General features: G+C 39.5%; 1 protein-coding gene across 1 annotated transcript in view; it reads left to right on the forward strand.

The window, feature by feature from the left end:
• CCDC62 (coiled-coil domain containing 62) overlaps window positions 1-23,104 on the forward strand; it is a 37,318-nt gene that overhangs the window by 3,581 nt on the left and 10,633 nt on the right. The window contains exons 3-9 of the mRNA XM_061142003.1: window positions 1,749-1,915; window positions 4,562-4,663; window positions 6,568-6,739; window positions 8,715-8,816; window positions 15,570-16,068; window positions 18,575-18,731; window positions 21,594-21,716. Of these exons, the coding sequence (XP_060997986.1) occupies window positions 1,749-1,915; window positions 4,562-4,663; window positions 6,568-6,739; window positions 8,715-8,816; window positions 15,570-16,068; window positions 18,575-18,731; window positions 21,594-21,716 (1,322 nt within the window). The remainder of the gene's footprint in view (window positions 1-1,748; window positions 1,916-4,561; window positions 4,664-6,567; window positions 6,740-8,714; window positions 8,817-15,569; window positions 16,069-18,574; window positions 18,732-21,593; window positions 21,717-23,104) is intronic.

The raw sequence follows: 23,104 nt of genomic DNA on the forward strand, positions 1-23,104 counted from the left end.
CTCTAACTGTACCCACTGCACATATATACACATAAACGCAATATTTGTTTATTTTTTTAATTTAATTTTGTTTTAATTTTTGACCATGCCATGTGGCATTTGGCATCTTAGTTCCCTGACCAGGGATCAAACCTGTGCCCTGTGGAAGCACAGAGTCTTAACCAATAGACCACCTGGAAAGTCCCAATAAGGTATTTTTAAATTGAGGTCTACACATTGATTTTGGACATAATGCTGTTGCACGCTTAATATACTAAAATATAAACATAACTTTCATATGCACTGGAAAACCAAAATACTTGTGTGATTCACTTTATTATGATATTCCCTTTATTGCAGTGGTTTGGAACTGAACCTACAATATCTCAGAGGTCTGCGTGTATAACCATTAGTATCTGGTTTTAAAATGATCAAGACACTTGAATAGGCATTTCACAGAAAACTGGCCAATAAATTTACAAAAAAGTTCTCATTCGTAATTAGGGAAACAAAAATGAAAATTAAGACCATAGTGAGACTTCTTACACTTAACAGACTGGTGAAAAATATCAGGTACTGGTAAAATTGTGGAGCAAGGGAAGACTCATTCACTGCTGGTGGGAGAGTCAGTCAGTACAACTACTTTGGAAAAATCATGTGATGGTTCTGGTAAAGTTGAAGATATACCGAGCTATGGCTCTGCATTTCCACTTCTGGAAGTATACTCCCACTTCAGTATGCAAGTGAATTACCTAAAAGTGAAGTGAAAGTATTAGTTGCGCAGTCGTGTCTGACTCTTTGCAACCCCATGGACTGTAGCCCAGTCGGCTTCTATGTCCATGGAATTGTCCAGACAATGATACTGGCGTGGTTGGCCATTCCCTTCTCCAGGGAATCTTCCTGATCCAGGGATCCAACCCAGGGTCTCCTGCATTGCAGGCAGATTCTTTCCTATCTGACCCACCAGGGAAGTCCTCAGGATCTTACTAACAAGTAGCTTGTGATACAGTAGGTCTGTGGCCCAAGAGTCTGCATTTTTAACAAGTTCCCAGTTGATGTCGGTGCTGCTGGTCTGACGGGCCACATTTTATTTAGGAGCTCTTGCAAAAGCATGAAGATGCTTGTGCAAGAATCTTCAGAGCAACAGTGTTCATAATAGCTGTGAAGTGGAAACAGTCCAAATGACCATCGATAGTAGAATGTGTAAGTAAATGTTGGCATAATCATATAATGTTATTATGTGGGAATGACAGTGCACAAGGAGGAGTTACACAGCCACATGGATACATCTCAGGATCATAATCTTTATTTTTTGGCCCTGCAGTGTAGCTTGTGGGATCTTAGTTCCCCAACCAGGGATCAAACCTATGCCCTTGGCAGTGAAAGGGCAGAGTCCTAACCACTGGACCACTAGAGAATTCCCAGAATCATAATCTTAAGTGAAAAACAACAAACAGAATTCACACAATTTAAAAAAAAAAGAGAATTCACACAATTAAACTATTTTTAGGGATGTGATCATAGATAGTAAAACTGTAATAAAGAACAAGGAAATGAGTAAGCTCAGGATGGTGGTTGGAAGGTGGGAATTGGAGAGACTGTCCAGGAAGTGACACCCAGGGCTCTGGGGTGCTGCTAGTGTTCTGTTTCTTGACTACGGTACAGTATCGTGCATTTCGTAATAAAAACTTTTCAAAGAAGAATTAACCTTTGAAAGATTCCTTCGCACACTTACTTTTTAACCATTGCCTGAAAATAATCTCCCTCAGGTGAACTACATAAAAGAACTGAAATAATCAAGTCACTCACAAAGAAGGTAAAAAGCCTTGAATCTAACCAAATTGAATGCCAGAGTACTCTTCAGAAGACTCAGCTACAGCTTCAGGAGATGGCCCAAAAGGCAACCCATTCCTCTCTCCTCTCTGAAGACCTTGAGGTTGGTTTTATTATTCTAATTAATTAATTTTTTATTAGAGTATAACTGCTTTACAATGTTGTGTTAGTTTCTGCTGTATGACAGTCAGTCGGTGAGATTGGTTTTCAGATAAGCTTCGCTAGCCCAAATTCTGTTTGTGTTTCAGTTATTAAAGTAGTTCGTAGACTTAAATATTTCCATTAAATGTGTGTGTGTGTATAAAAGTATATCCATCCATTCAGCGTCGCAGTTTTACATTGATGGTGAGCTTTGGTCAGCCACTAGTGTTATTTTGTCTTGAAGATGAAGCTTCATTACAGCTCTTTTCTAATTGTTAGGCCATTTGTTTGGTAGCATCCTTCATTTCATCAACAGTGGGTTAATTTAAAAAGTCTTTCTCAAAGTCTGAGATCAGTATCACCACACAGCTTCAAATTATGTTTCCTGAATAACTGTGTCTAATCTGATGAAACAGATATCTACCTCATGTTAGTGGCATATTGGGAACAAAATGTCAGAGTAATCTTTCAGTTTTCAGTCCTGGCTGATGAAACATCAAATATCTTTTGAACTCATGCTTTTTGAGAGGCACAGTGAGAAAGCCTTTTAAAAAATATTTATTTATTTATTTGTCTTTTTTTTTTTTTTTTTTTACTGTACTGGGTCTTTGTTGCTGCAAGGGCTTTTCTCTAGTTTCAGAGAGTGGAGGCTACTCTCTAGTTGAGGTGCACAGGCTTCTCATCGTGGTGGCTTCTCTTGTTTCAGAGCATGGGCTCTAGGGTGGACAGGCTTCAGCAGGTGCAGCTCACGGGCTAAGTAGTTTGGTGCATGTGGGATCTTCCTGGACCAGGGATCGAATCCACTGGCAGATGGATCTTTACCACTGAGCCTCTAGGGAAGCCTGAGAAAGCCTTTGTTGTTGTTGTTACTGCCTTCATGTTCTTGTTTCATAATGACACCGGTATAGATCTTGGTAATGTAGTGAATCTTAATAACTCATAATAATTGTATAGATTTTATGTCTTAATTTTTTTTTTTCAGATTACTCTTCTAGACAGTTTTTAGCTGTAAAATAAGTGAAAACTATTAATGGAATCTCTTGATGTGAAAGTGAAAGTCGCTTAGTCGTGTCTGACTCTTTGCGACCCTCATGAACTATACAGTCCATGGTATTCCAGGCCAGAATACTGGAGTGGGTAGCCTTTCCCTTCTCCAGGGGATCTTCCCCACCCAGGGATCGAACCCAGGTCTCCCACATTGCAGGCGGATTCTTTACCAACTAAGCCACAAGGAAAGCCCAGAATCTCTGATATGTTGAATTAAAAAATGGGAGTACGTCAGCCAGCTTGGACTGCCATAACAAAATACCATAGACTGGGAGAAGTCTTAAAAAACAGAAATTTTTTTCCTCACGGTTCTGCAGGTTAGAAGTTGAAGATCATGGTGCTGGCATGGTTGGTTTCTGGCGAGGGCTGTCTTCTTGACTTGTAAATGGAATGGTCACCTTCTTACCACATCCTCGTGTGACAGGAAGAGACAGCACCTGAGCACGCTCTCTGGTGTCTTTTCTTCTGGGGGCTCTGATCCCATCCTGAGGGCCCCACCCTCATGACCTTATCTAAACCTAATTCCTTCTCAAAGGCTCCACCCCCAAACACCATCACATTGGAAGTTAGGGCTTCAGCATATGCATTTGAGGGTGGATGCAGTTCAGTCTGTAGCAGGGAGATTTTTTCTTTTTTTAAATTAATAAACTTTATTTTTTTAGAGCAGTTTTAGGTTCATAGCAAAATTGGGTGGAATGTACAGATTTCTCATAGACACTCCCCCCACTCCGCCCTCTCCCCCAGCTAGCCTCCTCCACTGTGGACATTGTGCATCCCAGTGGTATTGATGCATTTGTTAGAACCAGTGACACGTCATTGCCACATCATTGGGTGAGACATCAAAGTCCATAGTTTATGTTAGGTTTCACTCTTGATGTTGTACATTCTGTGGGTTTTGACAAATAATGACCTGTATCCACCATTGTAATATCATACAGAATACTTTCACAACCCTAGAAACCCTCTCTGCTCTGTCCTTCTTTCTTGCAGTCCCTGGCAACCCCTGATCTCATAGTTTTGCCTTTTCCAGAATGTGGTGTAGTTGAAACCATAGAGTATGTAGCCTTTTCAGATTGGCTTCTTTCACTTAGTAATATGCATTTAAGTTTCCTCCATCAAATCTAGATCTGTGGTTTAAAAAATCCCTGATAAGTGAGAATACCTCAATGTGAAGTTATTTCAACATAAAGTAGAAAAGATGCACAGAAGTTCTTAATGCTACTTTATTTTAGCAAAGGAAATCTCTCACTAATCCAGTTTCCGTTCATTCTTATGTTCATGCTCCTCTTTCTCACCAGCCTGAAAGTATACATAAAAGACCATTAGGAAGTAGGCATGTTTAGAAACTGTAACTGATAGAATTCAGAAGGGCAAACATAAAAATGGAGAGGATGATGGGGAAATAGATGTTTGTGTTGCTTTTTGATGACTGCTTAAATAGCTCACTTTGTTACTAAAAAGGTTAAAGAAAAAACAAAAAGAATGAGCTCAGATTATGGCTGGTGAGAGTAGTGAAAGCTTTTAAATGACTGGGTTAGTATTTTGTGTTTTTTCCTTGTAGGCTAGAAATGAAAATCTCAGCAACACATTAGTGGAACTTTCTGCTCAAGTGGGACAACTGCAAGCTCGTGAACAGGCTCTCACCACCATGATAAAGCTGAAGGTAATTCAGAATAATGATACCTCCATGTGCCAGGCACCTTGTGGTCGATAAAGTATAGTCATGTACCTTGTCTTACTTACGTCCCACAGTGACCCAGATAGGTCGAGCTATCAATATGATTATCTTTTTTAAAATTCTGGTTTTAGAAATGAGGGAAACAGGTTTAAAATGATGCACCCAAAGCATTGAGAGGAGGCAGAACTCCACTGTGGGTTTCTGTCTTCAAGGCCTGTTCCACAGTTTAGCATGTCTGAATTAGCTGGTTTTCTTCTGAAGTATTCCACTACTACTAAGTCTCATAAAGTTATTAACAGATTACTTGTTAATGTGTTTTAATTGAAAAGAAAACTTAGCAATCAGCAGTTGATATAGTCACTAACATGCCATAAACAGTGGTTGATAAACAGTTATCTTTTTTTTTTTTTTTTGGCCACATCGTGCAGCATGTGTGGAATTAGTTCCCTGACCAGGGATCGAACCCATGCTCCCTGCACTGGGAGTGTGGAGTCTTAACCACTGGACCACCAGGAAGTCCTGATAAATAGTCTCTTCTATTTGATGACACATGAGTTTGACTACAGGTGACTAGAGAAGTGATGCTGGTATAATGGGGCACTGATGGTAATTCACATGTGATTTTTTCCCACCACATGAATGTTTTTGAGTGATCAGGGACAGGTTTCAGAAAATTAAAGAGAAAATATTAAAATCTATAGAGTTGTCTTTAATCAAGTAGTGACCAGTTTCCTGGCTTCAGCAACCCCTACAGTTTCCAACAAAGCAAAGTCCTGGTGAAGCTGCCAAAACTGAGATGCTGAAAATGATTGCCTGACTGGTGTGTGTGCAGTGGCATTTGCTTAACTGTGTCCATGTATTTAATAGGACTACTGTGAAGTAGTCAGATTATTTTGTTATCTGGTCACAAAGTTCCATCTCCTGCATCCCAGCCCCTATCGGTTTTTGAATGATCTGCCCCAACCCTATTTTTTCCATAAATCCTCCTAATGTGAGATATGCAAACTGTGAAGTGTTTTAGGAACACGTATATGATGCTACCACAGGTTTCTCTGTCCACGGGATTCTCCAGGCAAGAATACTGGAGTGGATTGCCATCCCTTCCTCCAGGGGATCTTCCCAACCCAGGGATCAAACCCAGGTCTCCTGCGTTGTAGGTGGATTCTTTACCTCCTGAGCCACCAGGGAAGCCAACTTGTGTAACTGTGGCCATTTCCTGTCGACTCCTCTGTCATGTGGGTAATAACAACAGTTCTTACCTCAGAGAGTGACTATGAGGCTTAAATGAGTTAACACATGGAAAGCGCTGGATTGAAACTGGGTATACAATTACATGACCTGGTCTTTTTTTTGTTTGTTTTTTTGTTTTTTTTTTGAGTTTTTATTAGAGTACAGTTAGGGCCTCCCTGGTGGCTCAGAGGTATAGCCTCTGCCCACAATGCAGGAGACTCGAGTTTGATCCCTGGGTCAGGAAGATCCCCCAGAGAAGGAAATGGCAACCCACTCCAGTACTCTTGCCTGGAAAATTCCGTGGGCTACAATCCATGGAGTTGCAAAGAGTTGGACACGACTTCACTTTCACTTTTCATTTTTCACAGTTGATTTACCATGTTCTGTGTTTTAAGTGTACATCAAAGTAAATCAGTTATATATATACATAGACCCACTCCTTTTTAGGTTCTTTTCCCATATAGGCCATTACAGAGTAGTGAGGAGAGGTCCCTGTGCTATACAGCAAGTTCTCACTAGTTACCTATTCTGTATATAGTAGTATGTACATGTCAATCCCAATCTCCCAATTTATCCCTGCTCCACAATGAGATTTCAGTAAGTGTCATCTTGTTTAGTTGGCATTTTAAAATGTAACAGTTTTCAAATTTGGGTTTTAGGACAAAGATATTATTGAGGCAGTCAATCACATTGCTGACTGTTCGGGTAAATTTAAATTGTTAGAGCATGCCTTACGTGATGCTAAGATGGTGGAGACCTGTATTGTGAAAGAAAAGCAAGATTATAAGCAGAAATTGAAGGCACTTAAGATTGAAGTCAATAAATTAAAAGGTAAGGAAGAGGCCTAAATGTAGGTGTTTTATCTTGGAAATATATTTCTTTGTTTGAGTTCACCTAATCTGATAACTGGGAGGAAAGCTGTTGTTAGCTTTAGGTCCCATCATAAAATGTTCATTTCATTTGTGTAGAATTATGCAACAGTTTTTGTGTTAAAAGGTAAATAGCAAGAGTTGGGGAAAACTGCCTAATGCATTATATTTAAAAAAATAATCCTGCCTTTGCTGTACCAGTTAACTATTGCTACTATATGCCTTGTGGCAACCAACAAAGGTATCTCAGTGGTGTCCTTTGATAAACTCATTTATCTGGAAGCCACTAGGGAATTGGCTGATCTCTGCTGGGCCCACTGGAGCATCTTTTCCCTGGTTGGGTAGTATGGGCATTTCTTCCTATGGTGAAGGCAGAAACTTAAGAGAGGAAGCAGAAAGATAGGAGGGCCTGGCCCGCCATCACTTGCCCTTCATTCTGTGGCCAAAGTGAATCACATGGCTGAACTCAGAGTCAGGCAATGGAAAAATATCCTCTGCCCTTTTGTGGGAGAAATTAAAAAAAAAAAAAATTGAGGAATGAATGCAGAGAGGGATAAGGAGTTGCCACCTACAACGGACTACCAGAGTGGCTATTCAGTGCATGTTCTATTTTGGGGAGAATTCCTTTTGTGTCTTCCTTTTTCTGTTTTCATTCTCACAGTAACTCCGTGGTTTATTCTACTCCTTGAAGTTTTCTAATGAAATGAAGGCTGGGTACAGCAGATAAGTTAGTGCTACATACTTGGAGGCGGATCTAGGTGATAGAGTAAAAATTTGCATTTGTCTTCAGAGGGTACAGGGGGAGGCCCACTTGTCTCTGGCTTTTCCCAGCTGTATCGCAGAAGAAGCTGTTGGATTCAGGAGCTATCTGGGTCTTAATTCCACACCCAGATGATCACATTTGTAAGTAGTCATCAGTTAGACATGAGGACTGACTCTCACAGTGGAATAGGCAGCCTTAGAATGACAAAGCTGTGCAATGGTGTGGTTATTCCGCCTCTGTCCGAGGCGGGGCCCCTCGTGAGGCAGGGAGTCACTGTTGAAATTGGGAAAGCTTATTGTGACAGGTTTAGTTTAAAAGACTCCACCTGCTAAAATCTTGTTCTAATGATGCCCTGACTCCTGGCAAATGATAATTTTGTGTCCATTTGTAGCTTCATCTAAAACCATAATCCTACTATAAGCCCCTTGACAGCAGGGATGGACTCTAATAGCACAGCCCTTGGAGTACATTGCAGGCATTCAGTAAATTTATTGAATGTTATGTATACCTAGGTAAGATTAAAAGTAAAAAGAAGTCTGTTTTATCAACTTTTACACCTTATTTTAGAAATTTAACATTTGTTTAAATAAAATACAAACAGGGTCATGGATAGTGAGCCAGAGTGTAAGGGACAGAGACTCATTTAGTTTGAGTGCACTGGAAAGACATCTTCGAAGAGAACATTTGAGCTGAAACTTGGATGATGGAAAGAACTAGTCATGTAAAAATCTGGGCCAAGATCTTCCAGGCAGAAGAAACAGCAAATGCGAAAGCCCTGGGGTGGGTTCAGAGGTTGGGGCAAGTGAAAGGAACAGATTGAAAGGACAGGGCCAGGCTGTACAGGGCTTAAGGTTATGAGTTTATATTTCATCCTAAATGTAGTATGAGGGCTTTTAGCAGAGAAGTGATGCCAGCAGATGGCTCTGATGGCTCTGTGGACATCAGGCTACAATGGGAGAGGCAAGGTTCGTGCAGGGAGACAGTGGGGAGCCTTGGCCAGGATCACTGCCAAGCATGCAGTGAAATGTCAGATATGGGACATTTTGGCTGTAGATCCAACAGGACTTCATATGGATTGGAAGTGGGTGCTAAGGACATGAGAGGTATTCACAGTGTATATTCCTCTAGAAACTAGTATTTATTTGAGGACTTTCTCCCCCTTCTATTTGTGAAGAGGATCTAAATGAAAAGACAACAGAAAATAATGAACAACGAGAAGAGATCATTCGCCTCAAGCAAGAGAAGAGTTGCCTGCATGACGAATTGGTCTTTACTGGTAAAAATAGATTGTTTGTTTAAATGATTGAATAGTTACATATTTTGTAGCCTGTACTTTCTTTGGTACTACCATGGTGGGCTAAATGAACTGTGCCTGCCTCAAAATACTATATGTATTTATGTAATTAATTTTAACACCCTTTGAGAAATGAAGAGAGACCATGCAGGACATTTTAAAATTGTCCTCATACTTCCCAGTTAACTCAGTTTTCCCTTCTGTAAAATGAGGAGCTGCTCTCCCTTCCAACTTGAGTATGTGACTATACTTCTTACTAAAAATGTAACACTTGGCTTAAAAATTCATTAAGAAAGACTCTTATGAGCCAAAGAAGGGAGGATGTTCATACTTTTGCAAACACTAGATAAAAATTAGAAATTCAACATTTTTTCAGTTTTCCAAATAAATCACCCGTAATTATTACAGTTGGAAAACTTTATGTGTTTTGTTACATCAGTATGACCCCAAAATAATAATATTGGAGATGAATTGTTCATGATTTGAAAGCAAGTTTGTCAGTAAAGTGTAATGTAAAAATTGCACACACACTTCTTCACTGGCTGCCATATTCTCCTGCACTTTTAACCCCAATTCACCCCAGTATGTTAGAGTGTGTAGCTCCTCCTTTCTCTACTCCCAACTGAGAATCACTGAATAGATCTGATCCATATATGGCTAGATCTGATCTATATATGGCCCTGCCAGCCAAGATTTTTTTAGAATTTAATTCTGGTAGTTTGTATTAAGAAAATCATAAATTTGGAGATAAAGTTCCAAATAGAAATTAAATGAACATTTTTGGGTCTAATCATACATACCCTCAATGTTCTTCCTTCTAGGTACAGAATACATTTCTATAAGTTAAAGGACAGGACACAGTATTACATTTTTTTTCTAAAGAAAGTGGAATTCTTTTTTTTTTGAAAGTGGAATTCTTAATTTTAATCTCGTATGATTAAGATAGGAGACACGCAGTTTTCTACCACTAGAGGTCACTATTTCTGTTATTTCTAGGATTGCTGTGTTTCAAAGCAATACTGTCCTATGCAGCATGCACACAGCTAAAGATACATATATAAAGATGGACACGTATTTGGATGTATACATAAAGATATGTATATTTGTAGCTTTACAGTTGAATTCACACAATCTTTGGATCAGTGTATATGTGCCAGGCACTCTGTTAGTGACCAGGAAGCTCAGGGCCCACAGAGTTCAGTTCAGTTCAGTCCAGTTCAGTCGCTCAGTCATGTCCAACTCTTTGCGACCCTATGAACCGCAGCACGCCAGGCCTCCGTGTCCATCGCCAACTCCCGGAGTCCACCCAAACCCATGTCCATTGAGTCCTAGTGTTACATAAATGCTATGAATAAAATGCTATGAAAGGTCAGCAGATGGAGAGAAATTTACAAGATATTTAATAAATAACCTCCTTTTCTTTTGGTTCATCTATTTCTACTCATTCTGTTAGGTATTACTAGGTAAAGTATATGTAATTTGTTGGCTAATAATCCAATAAATCCATTTTGTGAAATAATTTTTTTAATCATTTCCTATGCTTATTTCTTAAACATTTTTTCTGGTCAAACCACTGTCTCAGAACAATTTTTGTACGCTTAAATGATAAAAGTGAATTACACCTAAAAATAAGTTTTAAAGGCTTAACCTGATAATACGCTCTCAGATGCCATGGCTGAAAATTAACATTTTATTTGAGATTGGAAGATGCCTTAGAAATGTACTTTTAATTCAAAACTTCATTTTCCCTCTTATTGAAGTTCTTCACATAGGCTTAGAGACAGGTTTCATTTGTACATGTTGCTTATAAGAAGTTTTTTTAAAAAAAAAACATGATGCTAGTTTACATTTCTGTGGTCCTGAGAGTTCTGTAAGACTGAGTGAAGGTCTTTCAGGCAGTAAAAGGCAGAGCGGCTTGATCGGAGCTCAGCAGGTCCAGACTCCAGCACCCCTTCCTTTATGCTGCTGTGCTTAGGCAGATGTCAGCAGAGAGTTCCGTATCTCTTTGTTTTCAGTAACCAACTTGTGAAAATAGGCAGACCCACTCCACTTTGGTCCCGAGATAATCCAGTCATGTAGGAAAGTGTCAGAGCTAAGGAAACAATTCTGTTTTATGCAACAGTAGATTATTCTAAAGACAAATTAAGGCAGTACTGAAGTTCATTCAGAATCGCCCTTTCAATGCCAGATAAAGTCGTTAGCTTTTGTTTAGGGGGCTGTGCTGTGCCCTAAAGAAATATCTCTAAACACTGGGAAGGCACCAGCATGTTAGATGCTGTTAAAAAATGAGAGGTGGAAAAAAAAAAAACACGAGAAGTGGGTAGAACAGAGAGCAGCCAGGAGGCCTAGACGCCCTATAGGCATCACTTCCACTGTGAAAGGAGCTATGGCCCCTCTTTTATTGTTTTCTTTGTGCATAGGATTGAATTCATACAAACTAAATGGGGCTTCATAAATATTGCAAGTGCACTACTTTTTTAGGCTTTTGTTCTGGTGTTGACTCATCTAATGCAAGGAAATAAATTCAGAAATGAGGAGATGTAGTAGTTTAAACCTGAGGCGGTGGCTTTTACTATACCATGTCCTCCATTCTGTGCAGGAGGATTACCTTTTTAAAAGTATGATGATGCTACAGACCGGGGTTGGGAGGGCTGAGCATTAAGCGTGTTTGGGTAGGAGGTGGTGGCTTTTCACAGGTCACTCCTCATGCTTTATTCCACCTGGCCTTGCTCTGATTACTAGCAAGCACTTGGCAGAAAAGCTGTCTAGGTAGAGTCTGCGTCCCCAGCGAAGCTCATGCCTTTGTCCTTAGATGGTTTCTGTGATGTTCCAATTGTAAAGCGACGGTAAAATAAATATTGTATTCTTCATCCATGAGAAAAATGACATGTGGAAAAGGAACTATTAATAAACCATAGGAGTTGCACATTTTGACTTAGGCTGCCTCTGATTGACTCAAAATCCATTCATGTAATAGAGGGCCATTTTGTGCATTTCATTTGAACTTCTTATAAAGATAGTGGGGTTTTTTTTAGGTGAAACATTTACTGTCGATCTCTCACTTCTGTGTGAATGAAATGATTTCTCCTTAAGCATAATACTAATATTTTTTTTCTGGTGCAAGACTTCATGTAGAGCTTCAGATCTTTCCTTTCTGTGGGTTCTCATTTGCCAAGTTCTGAAACTATTTTAAAAATATTGACTTCTCATACTCCAACCCTAGTAATAATGAAGTGTCCCCATTTCAGCAGAATGTTTATGGTCTTTATAAGATGGAGATTTTAAAAAAAAATACCTTTTTGTCTTTCTGAGCTAGGAAATTGAGTTTAATACTCAAGTGTATATTCAAGACAATTCTGAATCTTAATTACCTATCAGGTAAAAAGAGTTTTCAAGAAATAGAAAGTCTGTAAAGGAGTCCTGGGCTTTCATTAAAATGGAAAGACAAGTTTATCTACCTATGGGGTCACCTCATTGGTTCAGGTATCTTAAGTCTTTGGTTTGCAAGATCACATAGGAATTGTGAGATCTCACATAGGATTGTGAGATTATATCAGATTGACTTACATACTGATGAAAACAGTGATTTTTTTTTTCTTGCCCCTTGTAATGTTAGTTTTTTTTCTGTTGATAAAAGTAATATGTTGTTTGGATTTTTATAAGGAAAATGCATTTATAAGTTACCTGTGTAATGTGAATAAATAAGTAAAGAATAAAGTATTAAATTGTAGAGATTTAGAACTCATCCCCTCCCCCCAAAAAAGGAAAACAATTTTCTTTAATCCTTACATCTAAAAATTACTTCTTTTGATATTTCAGTGTGCTTGCCGTCAGCCTTTTTCAATGCATATATGTACATACAGACACACACATGTCATTTGATCATAGAGTTTGTACAGTTTGGAATACTTTTTTGACTTAGCATTAATTATATTGTGAAAAGTTTCAAATTTGGCGAAGGATCTAGTTAGAATCACAGATTAAACTTCTTCCCAGGCATCCATTTTGCAATTTTAAAATTCAGAAACAAGTGGGAAAAAAAATGTTAGCCATGTGCACATTCAGTTGTCAGAAATGAAGAGGTGTGTATTGATGTGGCTGGTGAAAAATGTTTTAATAATATTTGTTCTTAAATAGCAGAGAGAGAAAAAAGGAAAGATGAGTTACTTGATATCGCAAAGTCAAAGCAAGAACGCATGAATGCAGAACTGCATAATCTGAGACAGGTACATCCCCACTCTTCACTATTAAGTGGGAAACATAAATTAGGAAAAGTGTATGCCTGGTGATTTTGTTTATGGTGCTTCTGGAATCCTGACTACTTTAAAGTTGTATCAATCGTATTAACCTCGCAGATAGAGTCTTGCTTAAAGTAAAGGAGACTAGTTATACTAACAAATCTTGGTGCTAACATAGGAAAAATGAAAGCAAACATATTCAGCATATGTCTTTAGCCGCTGTCTTATACGTTTTAGCATCTGAAACGCCCAATTGTTGGCTTGCTTTAGCTTTGTCATTACACTTTATATTGATTTATCAATATCTATGGCAGATTTACGTAAAACAACAGCGTGATTTGCAGTTTCTTAATTTCAATGTGGAAAATTCTCAGGAATTAATACAGATATATGACTCAAAGATGGAGGAATCAAAGGGCATGGAATCCAGGTAACCTTAGTAAGATGCCATTAATATCATATTGTATTTATCCCATCATTCATCAATATTTGTTAAGTACCTACTATGGGTCAGTACTTACTACTATTCCCTAGATAGCAGGGAGTAAATGGGAATAAATATATGTGAGCTAATAATTATCATTCTAATCCTGGGTTGTAGTGAGACTAGATTTAGAATTTTAGGCATGATCCTAATTAAACTATTTGATAAATTTCATTAAATACATTATTTGTGTGTGTGTGTGTGTTGTATAGAAGGCTTTGAGGTAAAGTAGAAATTACAGAGATGAATCATTTATTCAGAACGCTCAGTATTTTAAGCACTGGGCTAGGAACAGGGGAAATAAAGATATACTGGGTATTATACTTACCTAAAAGAAAGAACATCAAAGAATGATAGAAATAACTGCAGTAGAAGTTCAGCTGAGGGTGACCTCTGCTTGCAGCTTGATTTTTCCATTTTCCTTATTAATAGAAGAAGATATCTGCTCTTACCTATAACAGGCAGTACGTGAATTAAATTGGTTTCTGTAAAAGTATAATATAAACATATGAGGAGTGGTTTAATTTAACAAGCATACAACTGTCCCACAGTTCAGTTTAGTCCACTTATTCAGCCGAAATAGTAAGGGAGTCGTGGAAAGGAGGAGGCGTTCAGGGAATTCCCATCTCTCCACATAAGGGCAGAAGCTGGACCCAGTGGCGCAGCCCCTCTCCCTAGGAGGGTGGGGTTCAGGGCTGGGAGTGGTCAGGAGTTGCAGGGTTTTGCTGCAGACAGTAAGACTGGGGACTCACCCCACACTTTGCTACATTGGCTCTGCTTTTCTTCGAGGTCTTTTATTGGGGGTTCTAACACCATCGCTTTGTATCCCAGCATCTGCAGCTGCTACTAATAAACACCAGACCAAGCTGGCGATCTCCAGCAGGCAGAAGCCCCTAACCAGTTGTATCTCTTTCCTTTTTGTACTTCATTTCCTCTGGGAAGCACCTGGCCTCGATGATTGAGGTTATTCTTTAAGAACATAAAGTGACCTTTCCCATTCTAGAAGGAGAATCAAAATCATATAGATTAGAACACCTGAACACATGTGACATGAGAATTTTAACAGGCAATGTATTAAAAGGTTTATCACAATGATTTTTATTTTATGCACATGTGTCATTTTTACTTTAGACTGGTTTTCAATGCATAGCTACATAGGTATGCCGCAGATAAATGGGATAGTCATGAACACAGTATGGTAAACACATCTGGCACTGTCCAGTTTATCTCTATACCTTGAATTCCCATTGCCTTTCAGTTCTGGCTTTAGCTCTGTTTACTGTGAAACTAATAGAATTAGGAAAAGAAATAACAGATCAATCAACGAATATTTACAGAACACTGAGTGTGTATTAACAACCATCCTAGGTGCTAGGGGGATTAAAAATGCCTTCATATGTGAAAAACACCCTTAGGCATCTTCAGACAAGACATTCATATGTATGAAACAGCGGGCCATACAGTTGTAATAGGAGAGGCTCACTCTGATTAATTAGATCATATATGCAGTAAGATAGTGATTTGCAGTATGGACAGTATGTACAGTAGACCTTAAGGATGGGACATGGGGGAGTGGGCATATGGGCTTGGTGATCAGAAAGACTTCCTGGAGGAGGCTGGGCTAAAATTGGGCTCTGAAGAATATAAAAAGTCTGCCTTCTATTTTCAACTGAGACAAATGGGTCTTATTAGGGTTTAGCTCAACTGATGAGGTTTGAGTGAAATATTTAGAATGACAGTATCAAGTGTATCTTATAACTTCCCGTTTTTTGTAATGCCACCATAGCAGAGACATGTGTTTATCAGACCTTGAAAATAACCACCTAAAAGTCGATTTTAAGAGGGAGAAAAATCAGAAGTCACTGGTTAAGGACCAAAAATTTGAGACCACGTTGGTTCAGCAAACTAGGTCAGACAAGAGCTCTTGTGATGTATGCAAAGAGAAGAAACTACAGGTTAATACTTCATTTGGGGGAAAAAGTGTAATTGCTATCTCATCTCTATTTGCAAAAGACTTAGTGGAGAAACAAAAGTCTTGGTCTCTGGGAGGAAAAATCCAGATTGAACCCGAAAACAAAAGTACCTTTTGCAAGATCCACGCAAAATCACACAAAGGGAATGGAATTGGGATTCAGAACGAAGAGAAGCAACCCTCAGAAACATCAACATCTGTATCTGATGATAAATGGCATGATGTCAACGTTTACCTGGGCCTGGCCAGCTGTTCTGATTCAAAACAGCCGGAAAAGCTGGATGTCGACTATCAGGACCACCTGGAAAGGCCTGGAGTCTCCTGTTGCCACAAAAATGAAGCCTGTGTGGATGAAAGCGACATGTGGGAGTCCAAGTGCTGCCACCCGAGTAACTTCATAATCGAAGCGCCAGGCCACATGTCTGACGTGGAGTGGATGAGCATCTTCAAGCCTTCCAAAGTACAGAGGGTCGTGCGCCACAAGTCCGTGTGCACCTGTTCAGAAAGTGCCAGCGGGACCAAGTACAACTCTTCGACAAGGTCAGTCTCCTTTCACCTTTGTAAACACCTAGGGAGCCTGCTTGGTGCAGTGGTTTAGTTGCTAAGTCGTATCCAACTCTTTTGCGCCCCATGGACTGTAGCCCGCCAGGTACCTCTGTCCATGGGATTCTTCCGGCAAGAATACTAGAGCAGGTTGCCATTTCCTCCTCTAGGGGATCTTCCTGACCCAGGGATTGAACCCACGTCTCTGCATTTTCAGGTGGATTCTTTACCGCCGAGCCACCAGGGAAGCCCAGGGAGCCTACTTACTGAGTTTAGAAATAGAAAAGGCCTGCAGGAGCCACTTCATGCCAACTGTGAAATGAAAGCAGTGTTTGCAACAGACATTGCTTTTGACACACCGCTTCCTCTTTTCATCACAGCGTAGGCTGTTGAGTTTTTGATTGCACAGAGACTGATTCCAGTGAGAAGTTTGTGCCTAGGACAGCATCTGAGGCAAAGGTTTTGCTTAACAACACAGTCAGTTGTCATGAGCTGAGCAAACATGTTTTATTTTAAAACAAATGGGGAGGTCACTTCACTGAGTAGAATGCTGCTCTGGGGCATTCCTCAGCCTGGATCCTTTTGAATCGATAAGCTGTTTCTTTCATGTCCAGATTACATTCCCTAGACCCCAGATAAGACATTCTCCTGGCCTGCATTGGCTTATTGATACATCCAACTGCTTTGGCCTTTGTGGTCAGTCTACATCTCCCAAACTTTCTTACTTTTCAAAATCATGCAAGAGAAAGAGTATTTATATTTAACAAGCTGGTAACAGTTATTGGCCTTTTTTTTTTTCAGTTTTATTGAGATATAACTGATGTAGAACACTGTCTAAATTTAAGATGTTTGCCATAACGATTTAACTACCTCAGGAAATGATGACCACAGTAAGTTTAGTGAATATCCATCATCTTGTATACATACAAAAGAAAAAAAAAATGTTTCCTTGTGATGAGAACCCTTAGGATTTACCTTCTCAGCAATTTTCGTATATAGCCTACAGCAGTGTAAATTTTATTAATCCTATTGTATGTGAAATCTCTAGTTCTTTTAACTCTAAGTTTGCATCTTTTGACCATTTCTATCTGACTGTATTTATTTTTTTTAAGAGAAGAAAATGCATTAGTTATTAGCAAATGCTGCTCATCCCACTGTCAGTTGCTGAATCCTGTAGTTAGTTGTGGGGCACTATGCTAACTTCTGCTATTATTAAAGAAAACCTTGCTCTTTGACCTTAAATTATAGAAAAATAAAGTTTCTGTATTGAGAGCCTTATCTGAATCATCACATTGACTTTCATAGGACTTTATAGTTAAAAATTCCTTTTTGGAATTTTCATTGTTTGGGTTATCATTTGGCCTGAGTCACATAAAAATCATATACTGATTCTGTCAGTTGCAAAAGTTTTTTAAAAAATTGGTTGTTACACTAAATGTTACCTGTTCATATTTGGTTTTAATAAAAGATTGCCTTAAGTACTCGCAAATCCCAGTAGCGCACAACTTCCTGTTTTTCACTACTGAACAAAAACACGCATATATTAAGGGAAAATTTTGTGTTAGACAGTTTTAAGAGCACAGTGGACATACATTAAATTTAAGGCATGAAAGAAATTCCAAAGCAACTTCAGAGTTTTCTTTCCAGGCCCTTTTGACCTCCCTGGCTTGAAATAATTCAAGTGACTTATTGTTCCGCCAGCAGAGGCACATGCCAAGGCATCGCATGACAAATGCATGATTAAGTAGAAAAGATAATCATGTTTTCCCATTCTTCCTTAGATTATAAGAACTTGTGTGCTCACTTCATCATCTGATCAAAATGTTCTTCACACTTATACCTCCATTCCATTTGACAGCTAGGGGTGTATCTGTGGATGGAGAAGCCATAGCAGCCTGCCCTGACTGATCCAGAAGGTCCGTGGGAGAAGGAGGTTTCCAGGGCCTGTTTCCAGGCTCTGCTTTGAGGCCAGACTTTAATAACTTGCCCAGAAACTTAGCTACATGTGTCTGTTCTCTAATTACTGAGATCCTGTAGAAGAATTAAGGACCCATAATGGTGCCATTCAACTTTCACAAAAGAACTTTTAAAAAACTATTAACAAAAATCAATCTCACGCCCAAAACCTAAAATCTACACGTTTAACCTTATACTGTATTAATTTTTTTCCCCTGTCTCTCTTGGATGATCCTATCCCTCAAGCCTCTTCTTTGCTGTTTTTTTCCCAAGGTGTAGAGAGGAGGACAATTCTCTCTTCTGTAGTTACCCTTTAACAAAGAATTTTGTTTTCTTGCTGTGAAGGGTGTACATTAATTTATAATATCCTATATAAATATCCTATTCGAATCTATAACATTCTATTCAAACTTGAGCTTCTTCATCAAAAAAGAAAAATCTCTCTTTTTTTTGTCCTGTTGAGATGCTTTTCAGTATAAGAGTACTGGTGTCATATGTTTGCTATTGTTTCAAGATGCCTGTTTTTGTTTGGTTTTATTATTCACAGTGAGCTGATCGCCATCCAGCAGTCCCACTGTTTGGGTTCTTCAAAATCTGCCTTAAGAGAGGATGAGAAGTTGACAGAGATAGAATCCTCTTCGGATAAAAAGAACTCATCTAAGATTTTGTTAGTCAACAAAGACACAGCCCTGCCCAGTGAAAAGGTTTGTATTTCGCTTAGAAATACTCAGCTTAGGGACTTCCCTGGTGGTTCAGTGGTTGGGACTTAGCTTTCCAATGCAGGGGGGTGTGGGCTTGATCCCTGGTCAGGGAGCTAAGACCCCACATGCCTCATGGCCAAAAAGCAAAGAACATAAGAAGAATATTGTAACAAATTCAATAAGGACTTTAAAAATGGTCCTTTTTTTTTTTTTTTTTTTTAATCTTTAAAGAAAGAAAGAAATATCCAGCTTATTCAAGCAAGATTTCTCCCCAGGCACTTTTAATTCTCCTGTAACAATATTGTTGTGTGCTTAATTTTGGCTGTTTTTCAGGTTTTATTTTAGCTATAAGACTTTACCTGCATTATTGAACTGAAGTCATAGTTACTTCCCTTCTTAAACATACTGTAGGTTAGCTTCAGGCAAAATGTCCCTCAGGCCCTCCAAGTGATTGCTGTATCTATTTTTAGTAAATAGTTTAAACACACAGAAAATGAAGAGTACAAGAAGCAACTGTGTACCTACATTCAGATTTAACATGTTTACATTTTGCTGTATTTGCTTTATTTTTCAAGTGTTAAAGAAATAGAATCCTACAGATAAAGAGTAAACTCCATGTGTCATTCTGCCCCATCCCCCCCGCCACCGCCCACCCACCGCCACCAGTTAACCACTACAGTGAAGTTGTGTCCACATTTGCTTTATGCTTTTATGTTTTTCATAAAAGTGTACACTTAAACATCACATACTGTTACTTTGTTTAAAATGTACATAAGTGTCTTTTGCAATGTGATTTTCCAGCTCTTTTCCCCAGTATTTTGTGACCCTCATCAGTGTTGACATTGTGGACCTAGCCTCTTCATTTTGATGGTTGCTCAATGTGCTGTCCAGGGATTGAATAAACTGTGGTCTGTTTGTTCCACCCCTACATGCAGGCAGTGAGGCTGTTTCTGTGTGGGCGTGTGTTTAGTTGCTCAGTCGTGTCCAACTCTTTTCGACCCCATGGACTATAGCTCGCCAAGTTCCTCTGTCCATGAAATTCTCCAGGCAAGAATACTGGAGTGGGGTGCCATTTCCTACTCCAGGGGATCTTCCCCACCCAGGGATAGAATCCACTTTTCCTGCGTCTCCTGCATTGGCAGGCAAATTCTTTATGACTGAGCCACTAGGGAAGCCCTGAGGTTGTTTCTACACTGTCACTATTGTGGATGAGCCAGTGTCTTTATCATGAACAGGCTCCTGATCACAGCTCTATCATAAAGAAAATTAGTTCAAGTAAACTTAGTCATTTTGGGGGTTATTTTGGGAAGATATCTGGCTTTGAAAACATCTGATCTGAGTTCAAATCCCCGTTTTGCTTTGTCTTAGCTCAGTGACCTTAATACAGTTATTTAACTTCTTTGAGCCTCAATTTCTTCACCTACAAATATATAATTAAAGCATCACAGTTGGGGCTTCCTTCATAGCTCAGACGATAAAGCATCTGCCTGCAATGCAGGAGACCTGGGTTTGATCCCAGGGTTGGGAAGATCCCCTGAGCGACTAACGCACACCTGAGCGACTAACGCACCTGAGCGACTAACGCACACACACAGCATCACAGTGACGGTACCAAGTGTTGACTAGAATCAGGAGCATTTGGACCGTTCATTCACTGATGGCGGGAATGTAAATGGCAGAGCCACTTTGGAAAACACTTGGGTACTTTCTATTAAAAAACTGCTTAAAAAAAAGTTAAATATATACCTACCATATGACCCAGCTCTTCTTTCTACTCCTGGAGAAATGGAAACATATGTCTACATAAATATTCAAGCAGCTTTATTTTCACTAGTTAAAAAAACCTGGGAACAACCTGAGTATGCTACAGAGATGAATAGATAGACAGTGGGTTATCTATACAATAGAGTACTTCTCAGCAATAAAAAGGAAGGAACTATTTATACACATACAGCATGGGTGTACCCCAAGATAATTATGCTGAGATAAGAAGCCAGATAGACAAAAGTATGTAATGCATTTATATAAAGTTCTAGAAAATGCAAACTAATCTCCTGAGAGAGAAAGCAGATCAGTAGTTGTCTGGAAATGGGAAGGAGGGACTCTGAGAGGCAAGAATTCCCCAGGGACACAGGCATGCTAAATGTGACCTGTATTCATCATGGGAATGGTTTCATGGGTGTGTACACGTGCCAGAACTCACCAGATGTTCACTGAATTGTATAGTTAATTGTATGTTCACTGTGGAAAACTCACAGGTTGTACACAGGTTATATACCGTGAAAAACTTTTTACACAAAGTAGAAAATTAAACAAGAATGAACAAACTAAGGTGTATTTCCACATATTTTTAAAAGCTAACAGAGGGCTTCCCTGGCGGTTCAGTGGTTAAGACTCTGTGCTCCCAATGCAAAGGACCTAGGTTCGATCCCTGATCAGGGAACTAAGATCCTACATGCTCCATGGTATGACCAAAAAATAATAAATTAAACAATTTAAAAGCTAGCAAGCCTTTAGTGTTACAGTTGCATTTTGTAAGTGTTTTGACTTGGTAATTACATCCTTGACAAGTTGATTTAAGAGAGGTAAGCAACACCTATGATTCTTTTATCACATGGGTGTTACTTAATTAGTTGTAGTAAGTTCTGTTGAAGTCAAATTACCTAGTCAAATAGGTTTTAAGAAAGAACTGAAATTTGGTTCTTTTAGTATTTAGTGTTCTGCTTTGGGATGTAGCAAACACCTAAAGTGAAAGAGCGAGTCATGAATAGTTGACGTTTGTATCTGTTAGATTGTTCTTGTAGACATAAACGTTGGAAAGTGTTTCTTGATTTCATCAGTGCTTGAATTGTGTTGTGTTCCCAGGATGATTTTTCCCCCACGAGTAAGCTGCAGCGTTTGCTGGCAGAATCCCGTCAGATGGTCACGGACCTGGAGCTGAGCACCCTGCTTCCCATCAGCTCTGAGAATCTCAGTGCCAGCAAAAGCGTACGTGCTTCCTTTTCTTTTGACCCCACCGGTCATATCAACATTTTCCATCATTGTGTGCCAGCGTCACTTTCTGTTAGAATGACAGTGTCTTCATGTCGGGGGAAGGGGTTAGCAGCCTGGGTTTAAGGAGGAACAGAATGTTGCCACAGATGTCACCACACCCAGACTTCCTCTTTCCAATTACCTGGGCACATGCACGTACATTCTGGGGGATTTTTAAAAGACATTTTATTATAGAAAATTTCAAGTACAGAAGTAGAAAGAATACTTCTAATCCCAGAGTTTCAGTAACCATCAGCTTTCTGCTGCCTTTGTTTCATCTTCCCCCATCCATCCCTGTTTTTTCCTGAAACATTTTAAAGCAAACCCTAGACATAATGTCAGGTTTCCCTGGCAGCTCAGTGGTAAAGAATCTGCCTGCCAATGCAGGAGATGCAAGAGACATCTTGCATCTAACATTCCATCCCTGGGTCGGGAAGATCCCCTGGAGTAGGAGATGGCAAGCCACTCTAGTATTCTTGCCTGGAAAATCCCATGGACAGAGGAGCCTGGTGGGTAGCTACAATCCGTGGGGTCACACAGAGTTGAACATGACTTAGCAAAAACAACAACAGACATCATGTCTTTTCACTCATATGTACTTCATTCTGTGGCTCTAACAGATAAGGACTTTTATCACACCCAGCCAAATTCACAGTAACTTCTAGTATTGTCTAATGACTACTACGCCACCTTAAGGTCTCCCTGTTTGTCTCAAAAGTATCTTTTTACTATATGTTCAAATTAATACTCAACCAAGATCCATATTTTGCATTTGAATGAATCCCTAAGGTCTTTCTTCGTCACTAACAGTTCCTTCTCCTTCCTTCCCTCCTCCTCTCCTTCCTTCCTCCTCTCTTCTTTCTCTTGTGTTTCGTTTTTTTTGTGTGTGTGTGTGTGTTTTGTTTTTTAAAAAATATTTATTTGTTTGACTGTGCTGCACGTGGGATCTTATTAGTTCCCCAACCAGAGATTAAACCTGGGCCCCCTCCATTGAGTGTAGAGTCTTAGCCATTAGACCACTAGAGAAGTCCCTTCTTTCTTTGTCTTTTGATGCCACTTATTTGTGGGAGAAGCACTGGGTCATTGTCCTGTAGATTTGCCCAGGGACTGAGATAGGCTTGATGACTCTGTCCTCACTGTTGCGTCACACATACCTCTAACCTCCAAATTCCTGTAAGCTAGTATTTCTATCTTGTGACTTGTTTAGACTTGGGATCAGTTTGGGTTCTCTTTGTTTGTTTTGGCGCTACGCCTTCGTGGGTGACACCTAGTCTGCTGTCTAGTGCATCATATCAGCAGGATCCTCGTGTCCCGTTGCCCCACTTTTGGATGTCAGACTTAAC

Source organism: Dama dama, chromosome 5 (genome assembly GCF_033118175.1).
Source record: "Dama dama isolate Ldn47 chromosome 5, ASM3311817v1, whole genome shotgun sequence".
Taxonomy (NCBI): Eukaryota; Metazoa; Chordata; class Mammalia; order Artiodactyla; family Cervidae; genus Dama; species Dama dama.